At 45.9% G+C, this 25414-nt stretch overlaps 1 protein-coding gene across 7 annotated transcripts in view; it reads right to left on the bottom strand.

Moving 5' to 3' along the window:
- Positions 1-25414, bottom strand: part of MAP6 (microtubule associated protein 6) — a 158132-nt gene that overhangs the window by 51186 nt on the left and 81532 nt on the right. For 3 of the 7 annotated variants that reach the window (XM_040340030.1, XM_040340032.1, XM_040340033.1), the window contains exon 3: positions 3753-3949. The exons of 1 other annotated variant lie outside the window; for it this stretch is intronic. In XM_040340030.1, coding sequence (XP_040195964.1) covers positions 3753-3949 — 197 coding nt within the window. Of the gene's footprint in view, positions 1-3362; positions 3950-20460; positions 20528-25414 lie in introns of those variants that run through there. 3 more of the 7 variants (XM_040340031.1, XM_040340036.1, XM_040340034.1) reach the window with 2 other exon arrangements.

The raw sequence follows: 25414 nt of genomic DNA, 5'->3' as shown, positions 1-25414 counted from the left end.
TTTTATAAGGTAGCACTATCTACGATCATTCTACCCTTAGAGAGTGGTGGAAACAGGTCCATTGACCTTTTTTTGGGCTGCTTATTATTGGTGTAATGATCAGGAATTTTTATACACAAATTGGCATTCACGTTTGAAATGTCTACCATCTACCCAGATAAAAACAAAAAAGAAATATCATAATACATGTTTGCAAACTAGTCTCGGTTTAACTAAGTCTGTCCAACACTTTTGGTCTGGATGGTGGGACAGCCAGTTCGGAATGAGCTTGCAGTATCATTTATGGTTTACTAAGCAATACAGTGCAAGAGCAAAGATGCCATTGGCAGTGGTTGCAATTGGTTACTACACTGAAGCCTCGTACACACGACCGAGGAACTCGACGGGCGAAACACATGGTTTTCCTCGTCGAGTTCCTTCTTAGGCTGTCGAGGAACTCGACAAGGCAAGTTTCTCCATTCCCGTCAAGGAAAAAGAAGACATGCTCTCTTTTTGGCTCGACGGGATCCTCGACAGTTTCCTCATCGAAAAATGTACGCACGACCGGTTTCCTTGGCAAAAAAAAAAATCCCAGCAAGTTTCTTGCTGGTTTTTGCCGAGATACTCTGTTGTGTGTACGAGGCCTGAGAGTGGAACGTCAGCCGAATTTTACTTTATTGTTGTCTGTGTCCCCAATAGAGAGATTTGCTTTCATTTTTGGCCCTGGTATCCACAATGCCATTGCTGTTAGCTGAACTTCCTGTTTCCTTCATGGCAGTTTCCTTCATGACAGACTTCATGGCAGACTACATGTGGACTCCGTCTGCCATGGAGTCCATCAGGAAAGGAAAATTACGGTAAGTATTTGATAATAAATTTTCAGTTTTCCTGACAGACTTCATGGCAGACGAAGTCCACATGTAGTCTGCCATGGAGTCCACCAGGAAAGGAAAATTACGGTAAGTATTTGATAATAGTTCATGGCAGACTACATGTGGACTCTGTCTGCCATGGAGTCCATCAGGAATGGAAAATTACGGTAAGTATTTGACAATAAATTTAAACTTTTCCTGACAGACTCCATGGCAGACGGAGTCCACACGTAGTCTGCCATGAAGTCCATCAGGAAAGGAAAATTACGGTAAGTATTTGATAATAAATTTTCAGTTTTTAGGTGTTATGAGTATACACAGAGAACGAACTTGAAAACAAGGAAAAAGAAAGTTCAGCTTACAGCTATTGCTTGATGGCCACTGGAACGGGAAGAGAAGAACCCATAGCTCCCAACTGTCCCGATTTGGAGGGACTGTCTCTGATTTGGAGCAATGTCCCTCTGTCCCTATTTGCCCTTCAATTGTCCCTTATTTTGGTCTGATCTATATAGATGTATATAACATGCACTTTTTATCTTTCAAAAAGTGTTTCCCAGTGCTAAACCTTTCATGAAAATTCTAAATTGCTGCATTTGTAAATTTTAAAAGCCAATATAAAGGAATAGTAGTGGTAAAAAAAAAAGCCCTTGCGGATTTAATTAAACTTTTTTTGATTAATTCTCCTTTAAGGGGGTGTGGCAGGGGGTGTGTTCTATGACGTTTGCTAGTAGGTGTCCCTCATTTCCGTCTCAAAATGTTGGGAGGTATGAGAACCTCTCTTGTTGGAAACACAGAAGCAATAAAACCCAGCAGAGAATCTAACCCTTCCCTATCTGATCTGAAACAGAAAAATAGATTTTTTTTTTTACTGAATAGGTCTTAACCTACCTTGGTGATTTTAGTAGCTCAACTGTGCTTCAATGGTGCCAAGTGGTATAAGTTACACAGCAGCATAACGTAGCAATTAATTATAGATGATGATAGAAGAATGCTGGAATTGGGGTGATTAAAGTAGAACTTCATGTTCAAAGGTCTCCCACCATTTCTCCCCCCTGCATTAAAAACAAAAAAAGTATCCATACCTTTCTCCAAGGGTCTTCTGGTTGGTCCGGTGATGTCACGTGGTAGGTAGGCTTTGGGTGGTCCTTACTTCAGATATCTAAGACCTGTAAGCACTGTTCAGTGCAATACTATGAGCACAGGCCATGCCAGTCTGGGCTCATAGAAAGTGGAGTAAATAGTGCTGGCTGTCAATAAACCCAGGAGAGCACCATCTAATGCAGCGAATATCATAGTGCTGGGCTACTTTTTTTATGTGTGAAATAATTGGAGTTCTGCTTTAAAGGGGTTGTAAAAGTTTGTTTTTCATTTTCTAAATAGGTTCCTTTAAGCTAGTGCATTGTTGGTTCACTTACCTTTTCCTTCAATTTCCTTTCTAAATTTTTTTTTCTTTGTTTTCTTTGTCTGAATTTCTCACTTCCTGTTCCTCCTCAGTAAGCTGTTCTGGCGGACTAACCCCCAGCCAGATCAGCTCGCATGATGGGGGCAAGCTTACCGAGGAGGAACAAGAAGTGAGAAATTCAGACAAAGAAAAAAAACATTTAGAAGGGAAATTGAAGGAAAAGGTAAGTGAACCAACAATGCACTAGCTTAAAGCGGGAGTTCACCCAATTATATATTTTGTTATCTTTTCCCCTTAGATGGATGCTCGTTTTGTCTAGGGGAATCGGCTAGTTGTTTTAAAATATGATCCGTACTTACCGTTTTCGAGATGCATCTTCTCCGTCGCTTCCGGGTATGGGTCTTCGGGAGCGGGGGTTCCTTCTTGATTGACAGTCTTCCGAGAGGCTTCCGACGGTCGCATCCATCGCGTCACTCGTAGCCGAAAGAAGCCGAACGTCGGTGCGGCTCTATACTGCGCCTGCGCACCGACGTTCGGCTTCTTTCGGAAAATCGTGACGCGATGGATGCGACCGTCGGAAGCCTTTCGGAAGACTGTCAATCAAAATAGGAACGCCCAGTCCCGCAGCCCATACCCGGAAGCGGCGGAGAAGATGCATCTCGTACGGGTAAGTACGGATCATATTTTAAAACAACTAGCCGATTCCCCTAGACAAAACGAGCATCCATCTAAGGGGAAAAAGTGTTATGTACGGGTGAACCTCCGCTTTAAAGGAACCTATTTAGAAAATAAAAAAAAAACCTTTACAACCCCTTTAAACATTGCTGTGTAGCCTTCAACATGAAGATCCCTTTAGCTGTTAGCGATCAGTTGCTACTCAATAGGTTAGATTAGCAGCACAACTGAGCTAATCTATGCATAGACCGTAAGCATTTTTGGGTGTAAAAACATGATTTGATGTTGGATAGATATATTGATGTGTGTATGTATATATCTCTAGTACTTATAAAATATCTGCATATGGGTATTGCTATTCCCTACATGGTCCCACACTAAGCCCCCACTTCTTTTATCATAGTAGACCCCCGTTCACCCCCCCTCCCCCCCCCCCGGTCCTACTACATAGACGCTATCAACTATCAACTTTCAACCACTGAGTACATGTTACACCAAGTTACCACACACGGGAGTTTAGGGACATGACGGGGAAGGCGAATCGTCACGTGGAACGATACATTCTGATTTGTAGCACCGTGAGCACATATAGAATTGACCATTCTCACATTTTGATCGTACGACAAAATAAAACCTTTAGAAACGGGTCAGTGTCGGAAAAAGTGCGGGCAACCGAGTGAAGACGGAGAAAGAGAGAGAGAGAGAGAGAAAGAGAGAGGAACGAGAACTCTAGAATACAATCAAAGCATAAGCAATCTCCAACATATTCTGTGGCCTCGGTAAAAATAATACGGTAGTAGTAGTAGTAAGTGCTATTAAATTACTCTTTTGCTTCGGCCAGCTTATTATTCATCTCTTTGCTCTTCTCCTTGTCATCCGGCTTGGTGGTGGAGGTGGTCTCGCCAACCTTCTTCTTGGTGGCTCGCCCCGGGGTAATCTGCTTGTCTTTGGCCTTTTTCACAGGTTTATGGCTTGGGGTGGTCTTTTTTGGTTTGGAGGGCTGAACGCTCGGCTTCTCCACCTGGACAGACAGACAGACGGACAGACCAGAAAAAAACACAAAGGACACACACGGAGAGGTGGGAGATTTTAGAATTATGCTTTGAGAGGCACTTGACAAGAAACAGTTTTTTTGGGGGTTTGGTTTGCATTAAAAGGTTTTAGCAGGATTATGAATAACTAATTTGTTCCCATGCTTCCCTCTCAAGAGCAGGCGCTTGGGTGGCTTTACCACCGCCCATGTAGAAAATTGGAAAGCCCAGCACTAAGGGCCAGATTCACAGCAGAGATACAACGGAGTATCTCAGATACGCCGTCGTATCTCTCAGATTATCTATGCGACTGATTCGTAGAATCAGTTACGCATAGATAACCCTTAGATCCGACAGGTGTAATTGAATTACACTGTCGGATCTTAGGATGCAGTACCGCGGCCGCCGCTGGGGGGAGTTTGCGTCGTAAACCAGCGTCAGGTATGCAAATTAGTAATTACGGCGATCCACGACGGTTTTTCGCGTTCGCTACGTCGCTGCTAGTCTAGTTTCCCTTTGCAAAGTTAGTCGTCGTTTTAGGTATGTGCTGTATAAAGTATGGCCGTCGTTCCCGCGTCGAAATTTAAAAATGTTTCCTTCTTGCGTAAGACGTCCGGGAATACGGAAGTACGCTACGCACGTCGCCGTTCGAAAAAATGACGTCACTTCGCGCAAAGCACGGCAGGGAATTCAAAAGGGAGCATGCGCAGTAGTTCCGGCACGGGAGCGCGCCTAATTTAAATGGCACACGCCCCTTTGAATTACACGGGCTTACGCCAGAGGCCGCCGGCGGAAGTTTTCTCGCAAGTGCTTTGTGAATCAGGCACTTGCAATGAAAACTTGCGGTGGTGTAACGTATCTATGATACGTTACGCCGCCGCGATTCTACGTGAATCTGGCCCTAAATATCTGCATATAAGTAAAGCCTCACTTTATTCCAAACTAAGCACAAGATGTGAAACTACTGCAATTAAATTCAGATGCACTGGTTGAAAAAGGGCATGGCACCCGAAACGCGTTGACATTGCTTCTAATATAGTTAAGATTTAACTCATATGGGGATATGAAGAGCTAAACCTTCTTATTTTTTGCTTTAAAGGTCTTCCAAAACAATATCTGGGTTATTTATTTAAAGCAGGGGTTGCCAAACTTTCCAAACAAAGGGCCAATGTATTGTCCTTCAGACTTGGAGGGGGGGGGGGGTGGACTGTGGCCAGTGTGAGTAAAAAATGCCCTGGGAGTAAACCATGCCCCATCTTTGGTATCAGTGGGCGGAATAGTGCCCCATGATTAGTATCAGTGGGCGGAATAGTGCCCGTGATTAGTATCAGTGGGAGGAATAGTGCCCCATGATTAGTATCAGTGGGGGGAATAGTGCCCCATTAATGGTATCAGTGGTAGGAATTCTGCCCCAGCAATGGTGTCAGTGGGAGGAATAGTATCTCATTGCTGGTATCAGGGTAAGGTATTGTGGCCCGTCATTGGTATCAGTAGAGGGAATAGTGCCCCATGATTGGTATCAGTGGGAGGAGTCGTACCCCATGATTGGTATCAGTGGGAGGAATTGTGCCCCATCATTGGTATCATTGAAAGGAATTCTGCCCCAGCAATGGTGCCAGTGGGAGGAATAGGGCCCCATCATTGGTGTCAGTGGGATGAAGAGTGCCTTGTTGCTGGTATCAGGGTAAGGAATACTTCCCCATCATTGGTATCAGCAGAATGAGTAGTGTCCCATCACTAGCGTCAGTAGGAGGAGTAGCGTCCCATTGTTGGTGTCATATGTGGATATGAAGAGCTGGACCTTCATTTTTTTTGCTTTAAAGGTGTCTTTAAAGCAAAAAATAGGAAAAAAAATATTGATTTATTTAATGCAGGGGTCTTTAAACTTTCCAATTAAAGGGCCAGTTTACTGTACTTCAGACTTTGGGGGGACATCCTGTGATGCTGAGCTGTATACTCTGTCCTGTGATGCTGAGCTGTATACTCTATGTGATTCTGGGGCTGTATACTCTGTCCTGTGATTCTAGGGCTGTATACTCTGTCCTGTGATTCTGGGGCTGTATACTCTGTCCTGTGATTCTGGGGCTGTATACTCTGTCCTGTGATTCTGGGGCTGTATACTCTGTCCTGTGATGCTGAGCTGTATACTCTGTCCTGTGATTCTAGGGCTGTATACTCTGTCCTGTGATTCTGGGGCTGTATACTCTGTCCTGTGATTCTGGGGCTGTATACTCTGTCCTGTGATGCTGAGCTGTATACTCTGTCCCGTGATTCTGGGGCTGTATACTCTGTCCTGTGATTCTGGGGCTGTATACTCTGTCCTGTGATTCTGGGGCTGTATACTCTGTCCTGTGATGCTGAGCTGTATACTCTGTCCCGTGATTCTGGGGCTGTATACTCTGTCCTGTGATTCTGGGGCTGTATACTCTGTCCTGTGATGCTGAGCTGTATACTCTGTCCTGTGATTCTGGGGCTGTATACTCTGTCCTGTGATTCTGGGGCTGTATACTCTGTCCTGTGATTCTGGGGCTGTATACTCTGTCCTGTGATGCTGAGCTGTATACTCTGTCCTGTGATTCTGGGGCTGCATACTCTGTCCTGTGGTGCTGAGCTGTATACTCTGTCCTGTGATGCTGAGCTGTATACTCTGTCCTGTGATTCTGGGGCTGCATACTCTGTCCTGTGGTGCTGAGCTGTATACTCTGTCCTGTGATGCTGAGCTGTATATTTTGTCCTGCGATTCTGGGGCTGTATACTCTGTCCTGTGATTCTGGGGCTGTATACTCTGTCCTGTGATTCTGGGGCTGTATACTCTGTCCTGTGATGCTGAGCTGTATACTCTGTGCTGTGATTCTGGGGCTGTATACTCTGTCCTGTGATTCTGGGGCTGTATACTCTGTCCTGTGATGCTGAGCTGTATACTCTGTCCTGTGATTCTGGGGCTGTATACTCTGTCCTGTGATTCTGGGGCTGTATACTCTGTCCTGTGATGCTGAGCTGTATACTCTGTCCTGTGATTCTGGGGCTGTATACTCTGTCCTGTGATTCTGGGGCTGTATACTCTGTCTTGTGATGCTGGGCTGTATACTCTGTCCTGTGATTCTGGGGCTGTATACTCTGTCCTGTAATGCTGAGCTGTATACTCTGTCCTGTGATTCTGGGGCTTTATACTCTGTCCTGTGATTCTGGGGCTGTATACTCTGTCCTGTGACGCTGAGCTGTATACTCTGTCCTGTGATTCTGGGGCTGTATACTCTGTCCTGTGATGCTGAGCTGTATACTCTGTCCTGTGATTCTGGGGCTGTATACTCTGTCCTGTGATTCTGGGGCTGTATACTCTGTCCTGTGATGCTGAGCTGTATACTCTGTGCTGTGATTCTGGGGCTGTATACTCTGTCCTGTGATTCTGGGGCTGTATACTCTGTCCTGTGATGCTGAGCTGTATACTCTGTCCTGTGATTCTGGGGCTGTATACTCTGTCCTGTGATTCTGGGGCTGTATACTCTGTCCTGTGATGCTGAGCTGTATACTCTGTCCTGTGATTCTGGGGCTGTATACTCTGTCCTGTGATTCTGGGGCTGTATACTCTGTCTTGTGATGCTGGGCTGTATACTCTGTCCTGTGATTCTGGGGCTGTATACTCTGTCCTGTAATGCTGAGCTGTATACTCTGTCCTGTGATTCTGGGGCTTTATACTCTGTCCTGTGATTCTGGGGCTGTATACTCTGTCCTGTGACGCTGAGCTGTATACTCTGTCCTGTGATTCTGGGGCTGTATACTCTGTCCTGTGATGCTGAGCTGTATACTCTGTCCTGTGATTCTGGGGCTGTATACTCTGTCCTGTGATTCTGGGGCTGTATACTCTGTCTTGTGATGCTGGGCTGTATACTCTGTCCTGTGATTCTGGGGCTGTATACTCTGTCCTGTAATGCTGAGCTGTATACTCTGTCCTGTGATTCTGGGGCTGTATACTCTGTCCTGTGATTCTGGGGCTGTATACTCTGTCCTGTAATGCTGAGCTGTATACTCTGTCCTGTGATTCTGGGGCCGTATACTCTGTCCTGTGATGCTGAGCTGTATACTCTATGTGATTCTGGGGCTATATACTCTGTCCTGTGATTCTGGGGCTATATACTCTGTCCTGTGATGCTGAGCTGTAGACTCACTCCTGACACCATGGGTGGAAGCAAGTGGAATACAGGGGATAGATTGGGTGGATTCTATAAAAAGGGTAGGGCTTATGAGAAAGGAGAATCATACCAAAAAAGTATAAAAACATTAGTTAAAACCCACAATTTTTTTTTTTTTTTATACCACTACTGGCTTTTGACATTTACAAACACAAGAATTGAAAAATTGGATGAAAGGTTTAGCACTGGGAAACACATTTTGAAAGATAAAAATAATTGTATATACATCCCTATAGATCAGACCAAAATGAGGGACAAATGAGGAGGAAAGAGGGACAGAGGGACATTGCTCCAAATCAGGGACAGTTGGGAGCTATGCCTAAACCCACTGTTCTGTCTGACACACAGGTATACTCGCCATATACGCTACATTGTCCAAAGTATTATTACGCCTGCCTTTACACGCACATGAACTTTATTGGCATCCCAGTCTTAGTCCATAGGGTTCAGTATTGAGTTGCCCCACCCTTTGCTGCTTATAACAGCTTCATCTCTTCTGGGAAGGCTGTCCACAAGGTTTAGGAGTGTGTCTATGGGAATGTTTGACCATTTTTCTCGAAGTGCATTTGTGAGGTCAGGCACTGATGTTGGAAGAGAAGGCCTGGCATCCCAAAGGTGTTCTATCGGGTTGAGGTTAAGACTTTGTGCAGGAAATCAAGTTCTTTCACAATAAAAATGCTCATCCATGTCTTAATGGACCTTGCTTTGTGCACTGGTGCGCAGTCATGTTGAAACAGGAAGGGGTTGTTTTTTCAGGGGTTGGGGTTGGCCCCTTAGTTCCAGTGAAGGGAACTTTTAAGGCAGGGCTCAAAATTTCAAGTCCTGAGCTACTAGCCAGGCCTCAAGGGTTACTCGCCACCAGATGCCCCGCCCAACCCCTATCATGTCCTGCCCCTAATCCAGCCCCTATACACGCCCACATAAATTATCTCATGAAATGACACTTAAATGTTTTATGCAGAATTAAGTTATAAAAATAAATATTAACAACAACTTTATCCTTGCCCAAAAATGCAGCCTGTCCGTGTCTACCAATGAAACCTGTGCCCCAGTGCAGCCATGTGTCCCCATTGCAGCCATGTGTTCCCAGTGCAGCCATGTGTCCCCAGTGCAGCCCTGTGTCCCCAGTGCATCCATGTGTCCCCAGGGCAGCCCTGTGTCCCCATAGCAGCCCTGTGTCCCCATGTTTCCCCATTGGAGCCATGTTTCCCCAGTGCAGCCATGTGTCCCCAGTGCAGCCCTGTGTCCCCATAGCAGCCCTGTGTCCCCATTGGAGCCATGTTTCCCCATTGCAACCATGTGTCCCCAGTGCAGCCATGTGTCCCCAGTGCAGCCATGTGTCCCCAGTGCAGCCATGTGTCCCCAGTGCAGCCTACCTGTGCTGGGTAAGAGAGGCGAGCCGCCGCCATCTGGTTGATCAGAGCGAGGAACATAACATTGTTTAATTCAATAGCTGTGTTCCCCGCCGCGAGCCGTCATATACAGCCCCTCCCCCTTGTCCGGGAAACTTTGATAGACAGATCACCCTACAATCCTGGGATGGGTGATCTGTCTATCAAAGTGCCCGGACAAGGGGGAGGGGCTGTATATGACGGCACACGGCGGGTAACACACAGCTAATGAATTGAAAGCTGTTATGTTCCCCGCGCTCTGAACAACCAGGCGGCGGTGGCGGCGACTCTCCTCTCTCTTCCCCTAAGATCACTCCCAATAAATCTAGGCTACCGGCGGTGCTCACCCCCCTCTGCTCCCAGGCAGCCCACACTCACCAGCCCTCAAAATCCTCTCGCAAAATGCGAGCAGGCGAGTGGAATTTTTGAGTGCTGTCTTAAGGCGTCAGCATACCAAGACATTTTGGACAATTTCATGCTCCAAACTTTGTGGGAACAGTTTGGAGATGGCCCCTTCCTGTTCCAACATGACTGAGCACCAGTGCACAAAGCAAGGTCCATAAAGACATGGATGAGTGAGTTTGGGGTGGATGAACTTGACTGACCTGCACAGAGTCCTGACCTCAACCCAATAGAACACCTTTTGGATGAATTAAAGCAGAAACTGCGGGCCAGGCCTTCTCATCCAACATCAGTGCCTGACCTCACAAATGCACTTCTGGAAGATTGGTCAAACATTCCCATAGACACACTCCTAAACCTTGTAGACAGCCTTCCCAGAAGAGTCGAAGCTGTTATAGGGTGGGCCACCTCAATATTGAACCCTACGGTCTAAGACTGGGATGTCATTAAAGTTCATGCGCGTGTAAAGGCATGTGTACCAATACTTTTGGCAATACAGTGTATATTGAATGGCCAAAATTCAAAATTAGCCAGTCCAACCCAAGGGATAGAAAATGATGGGCATTTATTATCTTGGTATAATATCTAGAAGTGCACTTGAGCAATATGACTAAAAACTATCCAGTCTGATAGCATTACCACAAGGTTTCAGGGTTCAAGAACGTGCAGTTATGAAACTGGAGCACACCCATCGAATATGCGATCTGCCAAAACAGGATACAGGTGCCATTCGTTCAGACAAGAATACGGACCAAACCATTCTGCCGGTGTTAAAGGGCAACTCCAGCAAATCAAGGTAAGTGAATATATTGATATAATAAAATTCTTACCTATTTGTACCGAACACCCCCTAATTCCTGCACAAATGCATTCTTTGTGCAGTGCCTGGGGGGTCCCCCATATACCTCTATGGAGTCCAGGCATGTACTGGCCATCGGGACTACCGGGGGGGGGGGGGGGACAGAGGAACGGAGGGGACCAAAGCAGCATGGGGGGGGGGTGAGCTTATGGGGGGACAATAGCAGCATGGGGGGGGGGGGGGAGAGGAGCATATGGGGGACCAGAGAAGCATGGGGGAGAATGAGCATATGTGAGACCAGAGCAGCATGGAGGGAGGGAGAGGAGCATATGGGGGACCAGAGCAGCATGGGGAGGAGAGATGAGCATATGGGGGACCAGAGCAGCATGGGGGGAGGGGGGAGAGGAGCATAGGGGGGACCAGAGGAGCACGCAGAGGAGCATGCGAGGGACCAGCGGAGCACACAGGGGACCAGAGCAGCATGGGGGGAAATAGGGGAGAATAGGGGTCAAGAGAAGTATGGTGGGACCAGAGGAGCAAGCGGGGGACCAGAGGAGAATGTGGGGACCAGCGGATCATGGGGGGAACAGAGGAGCATGGGGGGAACAAAGGAGCATGGGGAACCAGAGGAGCACATGGGGGACCAGAGCAGCATGGGGGGAGGAGAGATGAGCATATGGGGGACCAGAGCAGTATGGAGGGGGGGGAGAGGCGCATAGGAGGGACCAGAGGAGCACGCAGAGGAGCATGCGGCGGACCAGCAGAGCACACAGGGGACCAGAGCAGCATGGGGGGAAATAGGGGAGCATAGGGGACAAGAGAAGTATGGGGGACCAGAGGAGCATGCAGGGGACCAGAGGAGAATGTGGGGACCAGCAGAGCATGGAGGGGAACAGAGGAGCATGGGGGGAACAGAGGAGCATGGGGAACCAGAGGAGCACATGGGGGACCAGAGCAGCATGGGGGGAATAGAGGAGCATGGGGGACCAGAGAAAAATGGGGGGACCAGAGGAGCATATGGGGGACCAGAGCAGCATGGGGGGGAATAGAGGAGCATGGGGGACCAGAGAAGCATGGGGGACCAGAGAAGCATGGGGGGACCAGAGAAGCATGGGGGGACCAGAAGAGTGGGGGGGGGACAGAGGAGCAGGGGGGACCAGAAGAGTGGGGGGGGGGGGACAGAGGAGCAGGGGGGACCAGAAGGAGCATGGGGGAGGGGACAGACAGCTGACTCAACAGTTATGGCCTGGGAGTTTCTCACTTTCCTGCCTAATCTTGTCCCATTAGGGGGGGCAAACTGGTACTGCCTATAAGAGAAATAATGTAGAACAGCTAATGGCTTGTGAAGGGGGGGGGGGGCAGGTATTGTCCGGCTGGCATGGGAGAGACCTGTCACCTGTCAAAGTGGGCCGGTCTGGATGAAGTCCAGGGCCAAATTTTTGTCCCATTCCAGCCCTGAGGGAGTAAACAGTTTTTGGTGGCTGATGATTGGTGCACATGTGCCGGGACAAAAGATAAAGAGCTCTATATTAAGGCCCTGGAAGTAGGTGTAATTCACCTCATTGCAGCTTGTAATTGCATCACCAGAGGGGCCAGGCATCTAGCATTTTCAACAATGGCAGGGCTTGTATTTTTTTCATATCTACAATATCCTTTTCTGCATAAAAGGAAAGAGAAACAATAATTAGGATGCAATATCCCTTGTGAGTGTGATGGCTTGGTTACAAAATAACCAAAAATAAAAGTACAGAGGCAGGGTGTTGTGATGTTTTCAGCACCCTGCAAGCCCCTCCCATCAGCCATGATATGCTTGCATTGCATAGAGAAGCATAGAGACCCAGGGATGACATCGCTGTCCACAATGAGGTACAGATGTGCTCAAAAGTTTGCATATCCAGGGAGAAATTGTGAAATATTGGCATTAATATTGAAAATATGACTGATCATGCCAAAAAACTGTCTTATATTTAAAGTGGAAGTAAACCCTTCAATTTCATAGTTACAAAAACAGTTAACATTCCCGGCATGCCGGAAATGCTAGCTGTCACATTTGTTTTTGCTCTCAACCAAACTGCCAAACCATCCAATGGCTGGTTTCATAACAGGTCACATGTACAGCATTATGGCAGTTGCAGATTAAACAGAGCTCAAGATGGCCGCTTCCTTGGCTGAAAACGATAGGAGGGTTTACTTCCAATTTAAGGATGGTGATCACATGAAGCCATTTATTATCAAAGTTTTTTGGATCCTTTTTAAATCATGATGATAACAGAAATCACCCAAATGGCCCTGATAAAAAGTTTACATACCCTGGAATGTTGGCCTTGGTACAGACACAGAAGGTGGCACACACAGGTTAAAATGCCAATTAAAGGTTAATTTCTCACATTTGTGGCTTTTTAAATCACATTTAGTGCCTGTGTATAAATAATCAATGAGTTTGTTAGCTCTTACTTGGATGCACTAAGCAGGCTAGATACTGAGCCATGAGGGGGTAGAAAAGAACAGTTAAAAGACCTGCATAACAAGGTAATGAAACTTTACAAAGATGGAAAAGAATATAAAAAGATATCCAAAGCCTTGAATGTGCCAGTCAGTACTGTTTAATCACGTATTAAGAAATGGAAAATTAGGGGCTCTTGTGATACCAAGCCAAGGTCAGGTAGACCAAGAAAAATTGCAGCCACAACCGGTGGAAGAATTGCTCAGGATACAATGAAAATCCCACAGGTAACCTCAGGAGAAATACAGGCTGCTCTCTGAAAAGATGGTGTGGTTGTTTTTAAGGAGCACAATTCAACGATACTTGAACAAAAAAAAAAAACTGAATAGATGAGCTCCCAGAAGGAAGCATTTACTGCGCCAATGCCACAAAAAAGCCCAATGAGGCATGTCAAGGTGTTGTTGGGCATATTGTAACCAGGGGGGTAGATTCAGGTAGGGGCGCGCACTGCTACGGCGGCGCAGCGTACCATTTTTACACTACGCCTCCGTAAATTACTGGAGCTACGCTTCATTCACAAAGTATTTGCTCTGTAATTTGCGGCGGCGCTTCGTAAGCGCGCGTAATTTAAATGATCCCCTGGGGGCGTGGATCATTTAAATTAGGCGCGTTCCCGTGCCAAACGTACTGCGCATGCTCCGTCGGGAAAATTTCCCGACGTGCATTGCGGTAAATGACGTCGCAAGGACGTCATTTGCTTTGACGTGAACGTAAATGCTGTCCAGCGCCATTCACGATCCACTTACGCAAACGACGTAAATTTCGAAAATCACAACGCGGGAACGACGTCTATACTTACCATTGGCTGCGCCTCCTAATAGCAGGAGCAGCCTTACGACGAAAGCGACGAACGCAAACAACGTAAAACACGACCGCCGGGCGCGCGTACGTTTGTGAATCGGCGTGAGTATGCAATTTGCATACTCTACGCTGACAACTACGGGAACGCCACCTAGCGGCCAGCGTCAGAATGCAGCCTAAGATACGACGGCATAAGAGACTTATGCCAGTCGTATCTTAGGCTACAGTCGGCGTATCGAGCTTTCTGAATACAGAAAGTTGATACGCCGGCGCTTCTTAGCAATTACGCTGCGTATCTATGGATACGCAGGCGTAATTGCTTGCTGAATCTACCCCAGGCTTTTTTGTGGAACTTGTACAGTAAAGGCTTCTTTCTGGCAACTTGACCATGCAGCTCTTTTTTGTTCAAGAATCATCATATTGTGCTCCTTAAAAACGAACCACACCATCTTTTTCCAGAGCAGCCTGTATTTCTCCTGAGGTTACCTGTGAGTTTTTCTTTGTATCCCGAACAATTCCAGTGGCAGTTGTGGCTGAAATCTTTCTTGATCTACCTGACCTTGGCTTGGTATCAAGAGATCCCCAAATATTCAATTTCTTAATAAGTGATTGAACAGTACTGACTGGCAAATTCAAGGCTTTGGATATCTTTTTATATCCTTTTCCATCTTTGTAAAGTTTCATTACCTTGTTACGCAGGTCTTTTGACTGTTCTTTTCTACCTCCTCATGGCTCAGTGTCTAGCCTGCTTAGTGCATCCATGTGAGAGCTAACAAACTCATTGATTATTTATACACAGACACTAATTGTGATTTCAAAAGCCACACATGTGAGAAATTAACCTTTAACCACTTAAGACCGGACCTTTATGCAGGTAAAGGACCCGGACAGTTTTTGCGATTCGGCACTGCGTCGCTTTAACTGACTATTGTGCGATGTGGCTTCCAAACAAAATTGACGTCCTTTTTTTTCCCCACAAATAGAGCTTTCTTTTAGTGGTATTTGATCACTTCTGCCGTTTTTATTTTTTGCGCTATAAACAAAAATTGAGCGACAATTTTGAAAAAAAATGAAATCTTTTTTACTTTTTGCTATAATAAATATCCCCCAAAAATATATAAAAAAATATTTTTTTCCTCAGTTTAGGCCGATACGTATTCTTCTACCTATTTTTGGTAAAAAAAAATCGCAATAAGCGTTTATCGATTGGTTTGCGCAAAATTTATAGCGTTTACAAAATAGGAGATAGTTTTATTGCATTTTTATAAAAAAAATGTTTTACTACTAATGGCAGCGATCAGCGATTTTATTCGTGACTGCGACATTATGGCGGACACATCGGACAATTTTGACACATTTTTGGGACCATTGTCATTTTCACAGCAAAAAGTGCTATAAAAATGCACTGTTTACTGTGAAAATAGCAATTGCAGTTTGGGAGTTAAGCACTAGGGGGCGCTGTAGGGGTTATGTGTGACCTCATATGTTTTTCTAACTGTAGGGGGGCAGGGCTGGACGTGTGATGTCATTGATCGTGTTTCCCTATATTAGGGAACACACGATCAATGAAGCTGCCACTGTGAAGAACGGGGAAGCCGTGTTTACACACAGCTCTCCCCGTTCTTCAGCTCCGGAGACCGATCGCGGGACTCCGGCGGCGATCGGGTCCCGCGGCCGCGGTCAATGAGCTTCGGACCGGGTCGTGGGCGCGCGCTGGGCACTTAAAGAGGACGTACAGGTACTTGCTTGTGCCCAGCCGTGCCATTCTGCCGACGTTTATCTGCAGGAGGCGGTCCTTAAGTGGTTAATTGCCATTTTAACCTGTGTGTGCCACCTTCTGTGTCTGTACCAAGGACAAACATTCCAGGGTATGTAAACTTTTTATCAGGGCCATTTTGGTGATTTCTGTTATCAATATGATTTAGTAAATAGGAAAATTCATATGATTTCTATTCTTAACCACTTGACGACCAGCCGCTGCAGTTTTACTGCGGTAACATGGCTTGGCTGGGCGAAACACCGTTATGTTACGCCGCTTCGCCCTGTGGCCACTAGGGATGCGCTGCTTGCCCCCGTAGCCGATACGAGTGCCCGTCGGGTGCGATGACCATGTGCACCCGCGATCGCTTGTGACAGAGCGAGAACCCGGTTCTTTCAGGGGAGAAAAGACTGATTGTCTGTTCATACAACGTATGAACAGCGATCTGTCATTTCCCCTAGTAAGTCCTACCCCCCCACAGTTAGAATCACTCCCTAGGACACACTTAACCCCTTGATTGCTCCCTAGTGCTAACCCCTTCCCTGTCAGTGACATTTTTACAGTAATCAGTGCATTTTTATAGCACTGATCACTGTAAAATTGTCAATGGTCCCAAAAATGTGTCAAAATTGTCTGATGTGCCCGCCATAATGTCGCAGTCCCGATAAAAATTGCATTACTAGTAAAAAAAGAATAATAATAAAAATGCCATAATTCTATCCCCTATTTTGTAGACGCTATAACTTTTGCGCAAACCAATCAATATACACTTAATGTGATTTTTTTTTTTTACCAAAAATATGTAGAAGAATACGTATTGGTTTAAACTGAGGAAATTATTTTTTTATATACAGTATATTTTTGGGGGGATATTTATTATAGCAAAAAGTAAAAAATATTGCTTATTTTTCAAAATTGTCGCTCTATTTTATATATATAGCGCAAAAAATAAAAACCGCAGAGGTGATCAAATACCACCAAAAGCTCTATTTGTGGGAAAAAAAGGACGCCAATTTTGTTTGAGAGCCACGTAGCACGACCGCGCAATTGTCAATTAAAGGGGTTGTAAAGGTTCGTTTTTTTTTTTCTAAATAGGTTCACTTACTTTTTCCTTCGATTTTCCTTCTAAATGTTTTTTTTTCTTTGTCTGAATTTCTCACTTCCTATTCCTCCTCAGTAAGCTGTTCTGGCTGACTAACCCCCAGCCAGAATGACTCGGATGATGGGGGCAATCTTACTGAGGAGAAACAGGAAGTGAGAAATTCAGACAAAGAAAAAAAAAACATTTAGAAGGGAAATCTAAGGAAAAATAATGAATCTTTATAACCCTTTAACCACTTAAGACCCGGACCTTTAGGCAGCTAAAGGACCTGGCCAGTTTTTGCGATTCGGCACTGCGCCGCTTTAACTGACAATTGCGCGGTAGTGCGACGTGGCTCCCAAACATAATTGGCGTCCTTTTTTTCCCACAAATAGAGCTTTCTTTTGGTGGTATTTGATCACCTCTGCGGTTTTTATTTTTTGCGATATAAACAAAAATAGAGCGACGATTTTGAAAAAAATGCAATAATTTTTACTTTTTGCTATAATAAATATCCCCCAAAAATATATATATAAAAAAAAATATTTTTTTCCTCAGTTTAGGCCGATACTTATTCTTCTACCTATTTTTGGCAAAAAAAAATCGCAATAAGCGTTTATCGATTGGTTTGCGCAAAATTTATAGCGTTTACAAAATAGGGGATAGTTTAATTGCATTTTTATAAAAAAAAATTTTTTACTACTAATAGCGGTGATCAGCGATTTTTTTCATGACTGCGACATTATGGCGGACACTTTGGACAATTTTGACACATTTTTCGGACCATTGTCATTTTCACAGCAAAAAATGCATTAAAAATGCATTGGCCCAGATTCAGGTAGATCGGAGCAATATTTGCGTGGGCAAAGAGCAAAGATTTTTCTCTGCGCCCACGCAAATATTTCGATTTGCCCGCGATTCACGGAGCAGTAGCTCCGTAAATTGTGCGGGCGCTATGCTAATTAGCCCTGCGTAAGGGCGCCTAATGTAAATGATCCCGCCGGGGGCGGGAATCATTTAAATTAGGCGCGCTCTTGCGCCGAGCGAACAGCGCATGCTCCGTCGGGAAACTTTCCCGACGTGCATTGCGGCAAATGACGTCGCAAGGACGTCATTTGCTTCTAAGTGAACGTGAATGGCGTCCAGCGCCATTCACGATTCACTTACGCAAACGCCGTGAAATTCAAATTTCACGAGCGGGAAGCGCAGCTATACTTTAGCATTGGTTGCCCCTGCTATTAGCAGGAGCAACCTTGCGCTAAAGTTGCCGTACGGAAACTCCGTACCTTGCGTGCGCAGGGCCCGCGCAACTTTTGTGAATCGGTGGTAGTATGCAATTTGCATACTATACGCTGATCACAATGGCCGCGCCCCCTAGCGGCCAACGCAAGAATGCAGCCTGAGATATGAAGGCATAAGGAGGCTTATGTCTGTCATATCCTAGGCTGCAGTCGGTGTAACGAGGTTCCTGAATCAGGAGCACTCGTTACACCGGAGCAAGTAAGCACTTGCGCCGCGCAACCTATGGTTGCGCGGGCGCAAGTGCTTCTTGAATCTGGGCCATTGTTTACTGTGAAAATTACAATTGCAGTTTGGGAGTTAACCACAAGGGGGCGCTGAAGGGGTTAAGTGTGACCTCATTTGTGTTTCTAACTGTAGGGGGGCGGGACTGGACGTGTGATGTCATTGATTGTGGTTCCCTATATCAGGGAACACACGATCAATGACGGTGCCACAGCGAAGAACGGGGAAGCCGTGTTTACACACAGCTCTCCCCGTTCTTCAGCTCCGGGGACCGATCACGGGACTCCAGCGGCGATCGGGTCCACGGGTCCCACGGCCACGGAGCTTCGGACCAGGTCACGTGCACGCGCCCGCATCGGGCACGCGACCCCACGGCTGGGCTTAGAGGGCCACGTACAGGTACGTGAATGTGCCCAGCCGTGCCATTCTGCCGACGTATATCGGCGTGAAGGGATCCTTAAGTGGTTAAAGCGACAGAGTGCTGAATCGCAAAAAGTGGCCCGGTCATTGGGCAGCCAATTCATCCAGGGGTGAAGTGGTTAACTGCCATTTTAACCTGTGTGTGCCTCCTTCTGTGTCTGTACCAAGGCCAAACATTCCAGGGTATGTAAACTTTTTAACAGGGCCATTTGGGTGATTTCTCATCATGATTCAAAAATGATCCAAAAAAACTTGTGATAATAAATGGCTTCATGTGATTGCTATACTTAAAGCGGAGTTCCAGCATTTTAGTGATTATTAAAAGTCAGCAGCTACAAAAAGTGTAGCTGCTGACTTTTAATAAACAGACACTTACCTGCTTCATGGTCCATCGACGCGGCAACACGGAGCTCCGCTCCTCTCCCCCCCTCTCCGGCCGGTGCCTCCATTCATAGTGTGGCCACCTGGCCATGACAGCTTTCGGCTTCACTGCCGGGCACTCACTGCTCATGCGCGAGTCGCGCTGCGCTCTATGAGTGGACAGGCGATCTCCTGGGACCTATTGCGTGTCCCAGGAGATCGCCTAAATGGAGGGGCCGCCTAGGGCGAGAGGAGGAGTCGCCTAGGCGGTCCCTGGGCGGAAGGAGGGAGTGGGACAGGAAGTACCTGTACGTGATTGTTAAATGCCCAGCCGTGACCCGGTCCGAAGCTTCGTGACCGCTCCGTGACCCCGGCCGCGGGACCCGCGGACCCGATCGCCGCCGGAGTCCCACGATCGGTCACCGGAGCTGAAGAACGGGGAGAGGTGTGTGTAAACACACCTTCCCCGTTCTTCACAGTGGCGCTGTCATTGATCGTCTGTTTCCTGATATAGGGAAAGTCGATCAATAACGTCACACGTCCAGCCCCGCCCCCCCACAGTTAGAAACACATATGTGGTCACACTTAACCCCTTCAGCGCCCCCTAGTGGTTAACTCCCAAACTGCAATTGTCATTTTCACAGTAATCAATGCATTTTTATAGCATTTATTGCTGTGAAAATTACAATGGTCCCAAAAATGTGTCAAAATTGTCCGATGTGTCCGCCATAATGTGGCAGTCACGAAAAAAAAATCGCTGATCGCCGCCATTAGTAGTAAAAAAAAAAATATTAATAAAAATGCAATAAAACTATCCCCTATTTTGTGAATGCTATACATTTTGCGCAAACCAATCGATAAACGCTTATTGCGATTTTTTTTTACCAAAAATATGTAGAATACGTATCGGCCTCAACTGAGGAATTTTTTTATATATATATATATATATATTTTTTTTTATATAAAAAAAAGAAGTCCCTGACTCTATTCCAAAAATGCGCCGTACAGCATTGCGCTGTGGTAACATGTGGTTCGGCGCACGCAAAAACCGAATTCAATAATTGAAGTGAAAATTCACTTGAGTTTATCCTGTGAAGGTCCTCAGCTTCTTTAGTAAATCAGCTCCATTGCATTCAAAATGAAAACTTTAGGGAGTGCATAAATATAAAGTATTGCCACTTTTAGATGGAATATTCCCTGTAGGGGGGTCCTTTCCCTTCTGGAGCACCCCCACAGTCTTTAATGCTTCATACATACCCCCCCTTTTTTTCTCAGGTGTCTTCATTCTGGTCCATTGACGTTAGAGGTCCTCTTCACACTCTTCTTCTCGGTGAGTCTCTGGGGGAAGGTGCCAGAGATCAGATGAGTATAGCAGCCGGAGCTGACTTTTTATTTTATTTTTACCCAATGCCTGGGCTGAAAGTTTGGATTTTTTGCCCAAACTGGAGTCGGTCTTTAGGCCTGTACAGAACAGGGGACGGGGTCACTTTATTCAAATATCCCGCACAAGGTCACCGATATCGGCCATGATGTCCTGTCCTATGATGTAAACATTCGATTTTTATTCCCCACGCTGCAGTTAGGCAGCTAATAATAGTGGTGTGGCGGATTCTGCTGACAAGTCCCATTTACCCTCTTTAGACTTAATTGCTCCTTCCTGGAATTTCAGCAGAACATTTTTTGGTATTTCTGTATCATTTACATTCATTGCTATTATTTATTTATTTTTTATTCAGAAATGAAATAAAGGCTTTTAATTGTATAACAGCAGCAATAATGCTGTGCCTTAGGAGATTACAGGCTAGACATAAGCTAGAGCTCTTAACCCCTTCCTACCACTTCCTGACGGCCCTTTAACCACTTAAAGTTGAGGTTCACCCAAAAAATAAATTTTTAACATTAGATTGGGCCTAATTACGGGAAGCAGAATAGGGTGTTTCGATTAAAATCAATGCAGTACTTACCTTTTTGGAGATAGATGTTCTCCCGCCGCTTCCGGGTATGGTCTGAGGGACTGGGCGTTCCTATTTGATTGACAGCCTTCCGACCGTCGCATACAACGCGTCACCAGTTTCCGAAAGTAGTCGAACGTTGGTGCGTAGGCGCCGTATAGCGCCGCACCGACGTTCGGCAACTCGTGACGCGCTGTATGCGACCGTCGGAAGGCTGTCAATCAAATAGGAACACCCAGTCCCGAAGACCATACCCAGAAGCGGCGGGAGAACATCTATCTCAAAAAAGGTACCGTATTTATTGGGGTATAGCGCGCTCCCGCGTATAGCGCGCATCTCTAAAGTTGCAGCGGATTCCTGTGGAAAAAAGTTTTTTTGTACTTACAGTTTTGGTGTCTTGTGCGGCGGCCTCGTCGGGTCCGGCGTCTGTCTGCAGCTTCGGGTGTCCTCTTCGTCGGGTCCGGCGTCGTTCTGCAGCGTCCTCGCGTCCTCCCCGCTCGTTTCCCGCGCCGAGTTCGAATACTGCGCCGACATATACAGAACTCAGTACACTTGTGTATTGTCGGGCAGGCTCGGCAACTCTCGCGCTGACGTCCTGTACGTCCAGGACGTGAGCGCGGAAGGAGCCGAGACTGCCCGACTATACCCGAGTGTACTGCGCTCATTATATGTCGGCGGAGTATTCAAACTCGGCGCGGGAAAGCGGGTATCGGCGTATACCGCGCACCCACGATTTTGCCCTGATTTTCAGGGCAAAAAAGTGCGCGGTATACGCCGATAAATACGGTAAGTACTGCATTGATTTTAATCAAAACACCCAATTCTGCTTCCCGTAATTATGCCCAATCTAATGTTAAAAAAAAAAATTCGGGTGAACTCCCGCTTTAAGGACCTTAGGTGTTTTTCAGATTTGGTGTTTGCAAGACTAAAACAATTTTTTTTGCTAGAAAATTACTTAAAACCCCCAAACATTATATATATTTTTTCCTAACACCCTAGAGAATAAAATGGCGGTCATTGCAATACTTTTTGTCACACCGTATTTGCGCAGCGGTCTTACAAGCTTTTTTGGAAAAAATTCACTTTTTTTAATTAAAAAATAAGACAACAATAAATTTAGCACAATTTTTTTATATATTGTGAAAGATAATGTTACGCCGAGTAAAATGATACCCAACATGTCACGCTAGAATTATTGCACTCACTCTGACGATCGCGGTGATACCTCACTTGTGTAGTTTGAACACCGTTTTCATATGTGGGCGCTACTCACGTATGAGTTTGCTTCTGCGTGCGAGCTCGTCGGGACGGGGCGCTTTAAAAAAAAAATTGTTTTCTTATTTATTTTTATTTATTTTATTATTTTTTACACTGAAAAAAAAAATGTGATCACTTTTTATTTATTTTATTATTTTTTACACTGAAAAAAAAAATGTGATCCCTTTTATTCCTATTACAAGGAATGTAAACATCCCTTGTAATAGAAAAAAGCATGACAGGTCCTCTTAAATATGAGATCTGGGGTCAAAAAGACCTCAGATCTCATATTTAGACTTAAATAAAAAAAAAAAAAATGGATATTTTGTCATTTGAAAAAATGACATTTAAAAAATGTGCCTTTAAGACGCTTGGGCGGGACTGACGTTTTGACGTCACTTCCGCCCTGCTAGGCTATGGGGACCATCTTGCCCTCACTCGCATCCCCACACAGCAGGCTGATGGACCCGATCGCCTCCGCCGCTACCGGATTTTTAACCGATGGTCGTGCCGACTAACGATCGGTTTTGACCTATCGGTTAGGAATCCATTGGTTAAATTTAAAGCAAGTTGGCTTTTTTTTAACCTATGGATAAATAACCTATGGGGCCCACACACGATCGGTTTTGACCGATGAAAACAGTCCATCAGACTGTTGTCCTCTGGTTAACCTATCGTGTGTACGAGGCCTTAGTCTGCCTGTAAAGTAGCGCATCTGTCTGATGTGTTTTACACATCTAAAGAAAGAATGTAATTTAAACTTGCTTGTGGCTGTAATGTATTGCCGGCTCCCGATATTATAGATGAAAATCAAGGAAAAAAAGGTGTCGGTTCTTCCCCAGTCCATACTAGGCCCTTTGGGTCTGGAATGGATATTAAGGGGAACTCCACGCCATTTTTTTTTAAACTTTGTAGGGTCCCCATGCCAAAATGTAAAAAAAAATGGCGTGGGGATCCCCCAAAATCCATACCAGACCCTTATCCGAGCATGCAGTCTGGAGGACAGGATGGGGGGGGACGAGCAAGCGCCCCCCCCCTCCTGAACCATACCATGCCAACATGGGGAGGGTGCTTTGGGGTCCCCCCCAAAGCACCTTGTCCCCACTACTCTTGGTTGTGGGGGTCTGTGGGTCGGGGGCTTATTGGAAACTGGAAGCCCCCTATGTGAATGGGTAGAGGCATTGTACCTCTACCCATTCACCCCAAAATGTCCATCCATCTTCAATCACGGCGCCCGTACCCTAAAAAAATAATAATCCGTCTCGATGGGAGGCCTCCTGCCGACTGCTGTCTTTTCGCGGTGACAGCTGTTATAAAGGCAAGGTCGGGGGCCACCGCCTAACGTAACTGGATGACCCCGCCACCCTCTGACGGCACATGGGGGCCCCCTTGTTAAAGACGGCTTCCAGATTCTGTTAAGCCCCGCTTGTAGACCCCCACAACCAACCGGGCAAGGGTTGCGACAATGAGGCCCCTGTCCCGATCAACATGGGGACAAGGTGCTTTGGGGGGACCCCAAAGCCCACTCCCCATGTTGAGGGCAAGCGTCCTGGTATGGTTCAGGAGGGGGGGGTGCCTATCCTGACCTGCCAGGTTGCATGCTCGGATAAGGGCCAGATATCGCCATTTTGGTGCGGGATCCCCTTAAAATCCATACCAGAACTGAGGGGCCTAATATGGATTTTTTTGGGGGGGGGCACGCCATTTTTATTTTTTGCTGGTGTGGGGTTCCTCTAAATGCAGAGTGTTTGTGTGTGTATATATAAACATTAAATTCACTGCCTGCATGCCACTAACTACCTTGCCTGCCTAATCTAGCTCAATCGATCTCCGTCCACACGCTATACACGGCCGCTATGTAAGCCGCCTTATATAGTGTGGGGAGTGGATTTAGTGGTACAGTGGCACAGTGGCGGCAATTGATGGGCACAGTGACTGCGTTTGATGGCACAGTGACTGTGTTTGATGGGCACAGTGGCGGCAATTGATGGGCACAGTAGCTGCGTTTGATGGGCACAGTGAGGCTGCAATTAATGTTGTTGTTTTTTTCAGTTTGCTTGTGCCCCCCCAAAAGACTTTGAGCACCAGCCGCCACTGCTCCTATCCGTACACGCTGAGAGATATGGATAGGAGATTAGGCCACTGGGATTTTAAATTGTTATACCGGTAAAGCGGTGACCCGGATCGCTGGGGGGGGGGGGCGATTGGGGAGGAGTTCCAGCATAAGTTCACCTTACAGATTTTCTGTAAAGGTGAACTTACACTTTAAGCTCTCAGGGAAAACATATTTTTACAAGGTAAATGGGTTTTACATTAGGAACAACTGACTGTGCATTGACCCAGGAGGGCACTACCCAGCTTAGGTTGCAGCTCCTGAGGTATGTGTAGAAGGTAGAGCTTTTATGTTAAAGGGGGGCAGAGAAAAGTTTGTATAAAAGTACAGTTGAGGAACAGGATTATAGGATTCAGAAGGTGGGGCTTCACCTTTCCCAAATACCTGTTAGATTATTATCTAAAAAAATTGTTTTCCTATGTTTTTAATCTTCCGTATACATTTTTCCATTGCAGTGTGTGCGCTTTTCATACACAGATTAGATACTTCTAGAGTAGACGTCAAGTCCAGGCAGGGCCGCCATCAGGGGGGTACAGGCATTACACCTGTAAGGGGCCCGGAGGTCCCCAGGGGCCCGGATGGCAACCCCCTTTAAAAAAAAAAAAAAAACATTTTTTTTTTTTTTTTTTTTTTTTAGGGCAATTTTTTTTTTTTAGAGGTCCGGAGGTCCCCAGGGGCCCGGAGGCCCCGGATGGCAACCCCCCTTTTTTTATTTATTTTTTATAAAAAAAAATATTTTTTATATATATTTTTATTTTATTTTTTAATAAAGAGCCATTTTTTTTTTTAGAGGTCCGGAGGTCCCCATATATATAATATTATTATTATTATTATTATTATTATTATTATTATTATTATTATTAAAGGGCCCAAGGCCCCCGGATGGCAACCCCCCTTTTTTTA

The sequence above is a fragment of the Rana temporaria genome, chromosome 2 (genome assembly GCF_905171775.1).
Source record: "Rana temporaria chromosome 2, aRanTem1.1, whole genome shotgun sequence".
Classification (NCBI taxonomy): domain Eukaryota; kingdom Metazoa; phylum Chordata; class Amphibia; order Anura; family Ranidae; genus Rana; species Rana temporaria.
This window is presented reverse-complemented; position numbering and strand designations above follow the sequence as displayed.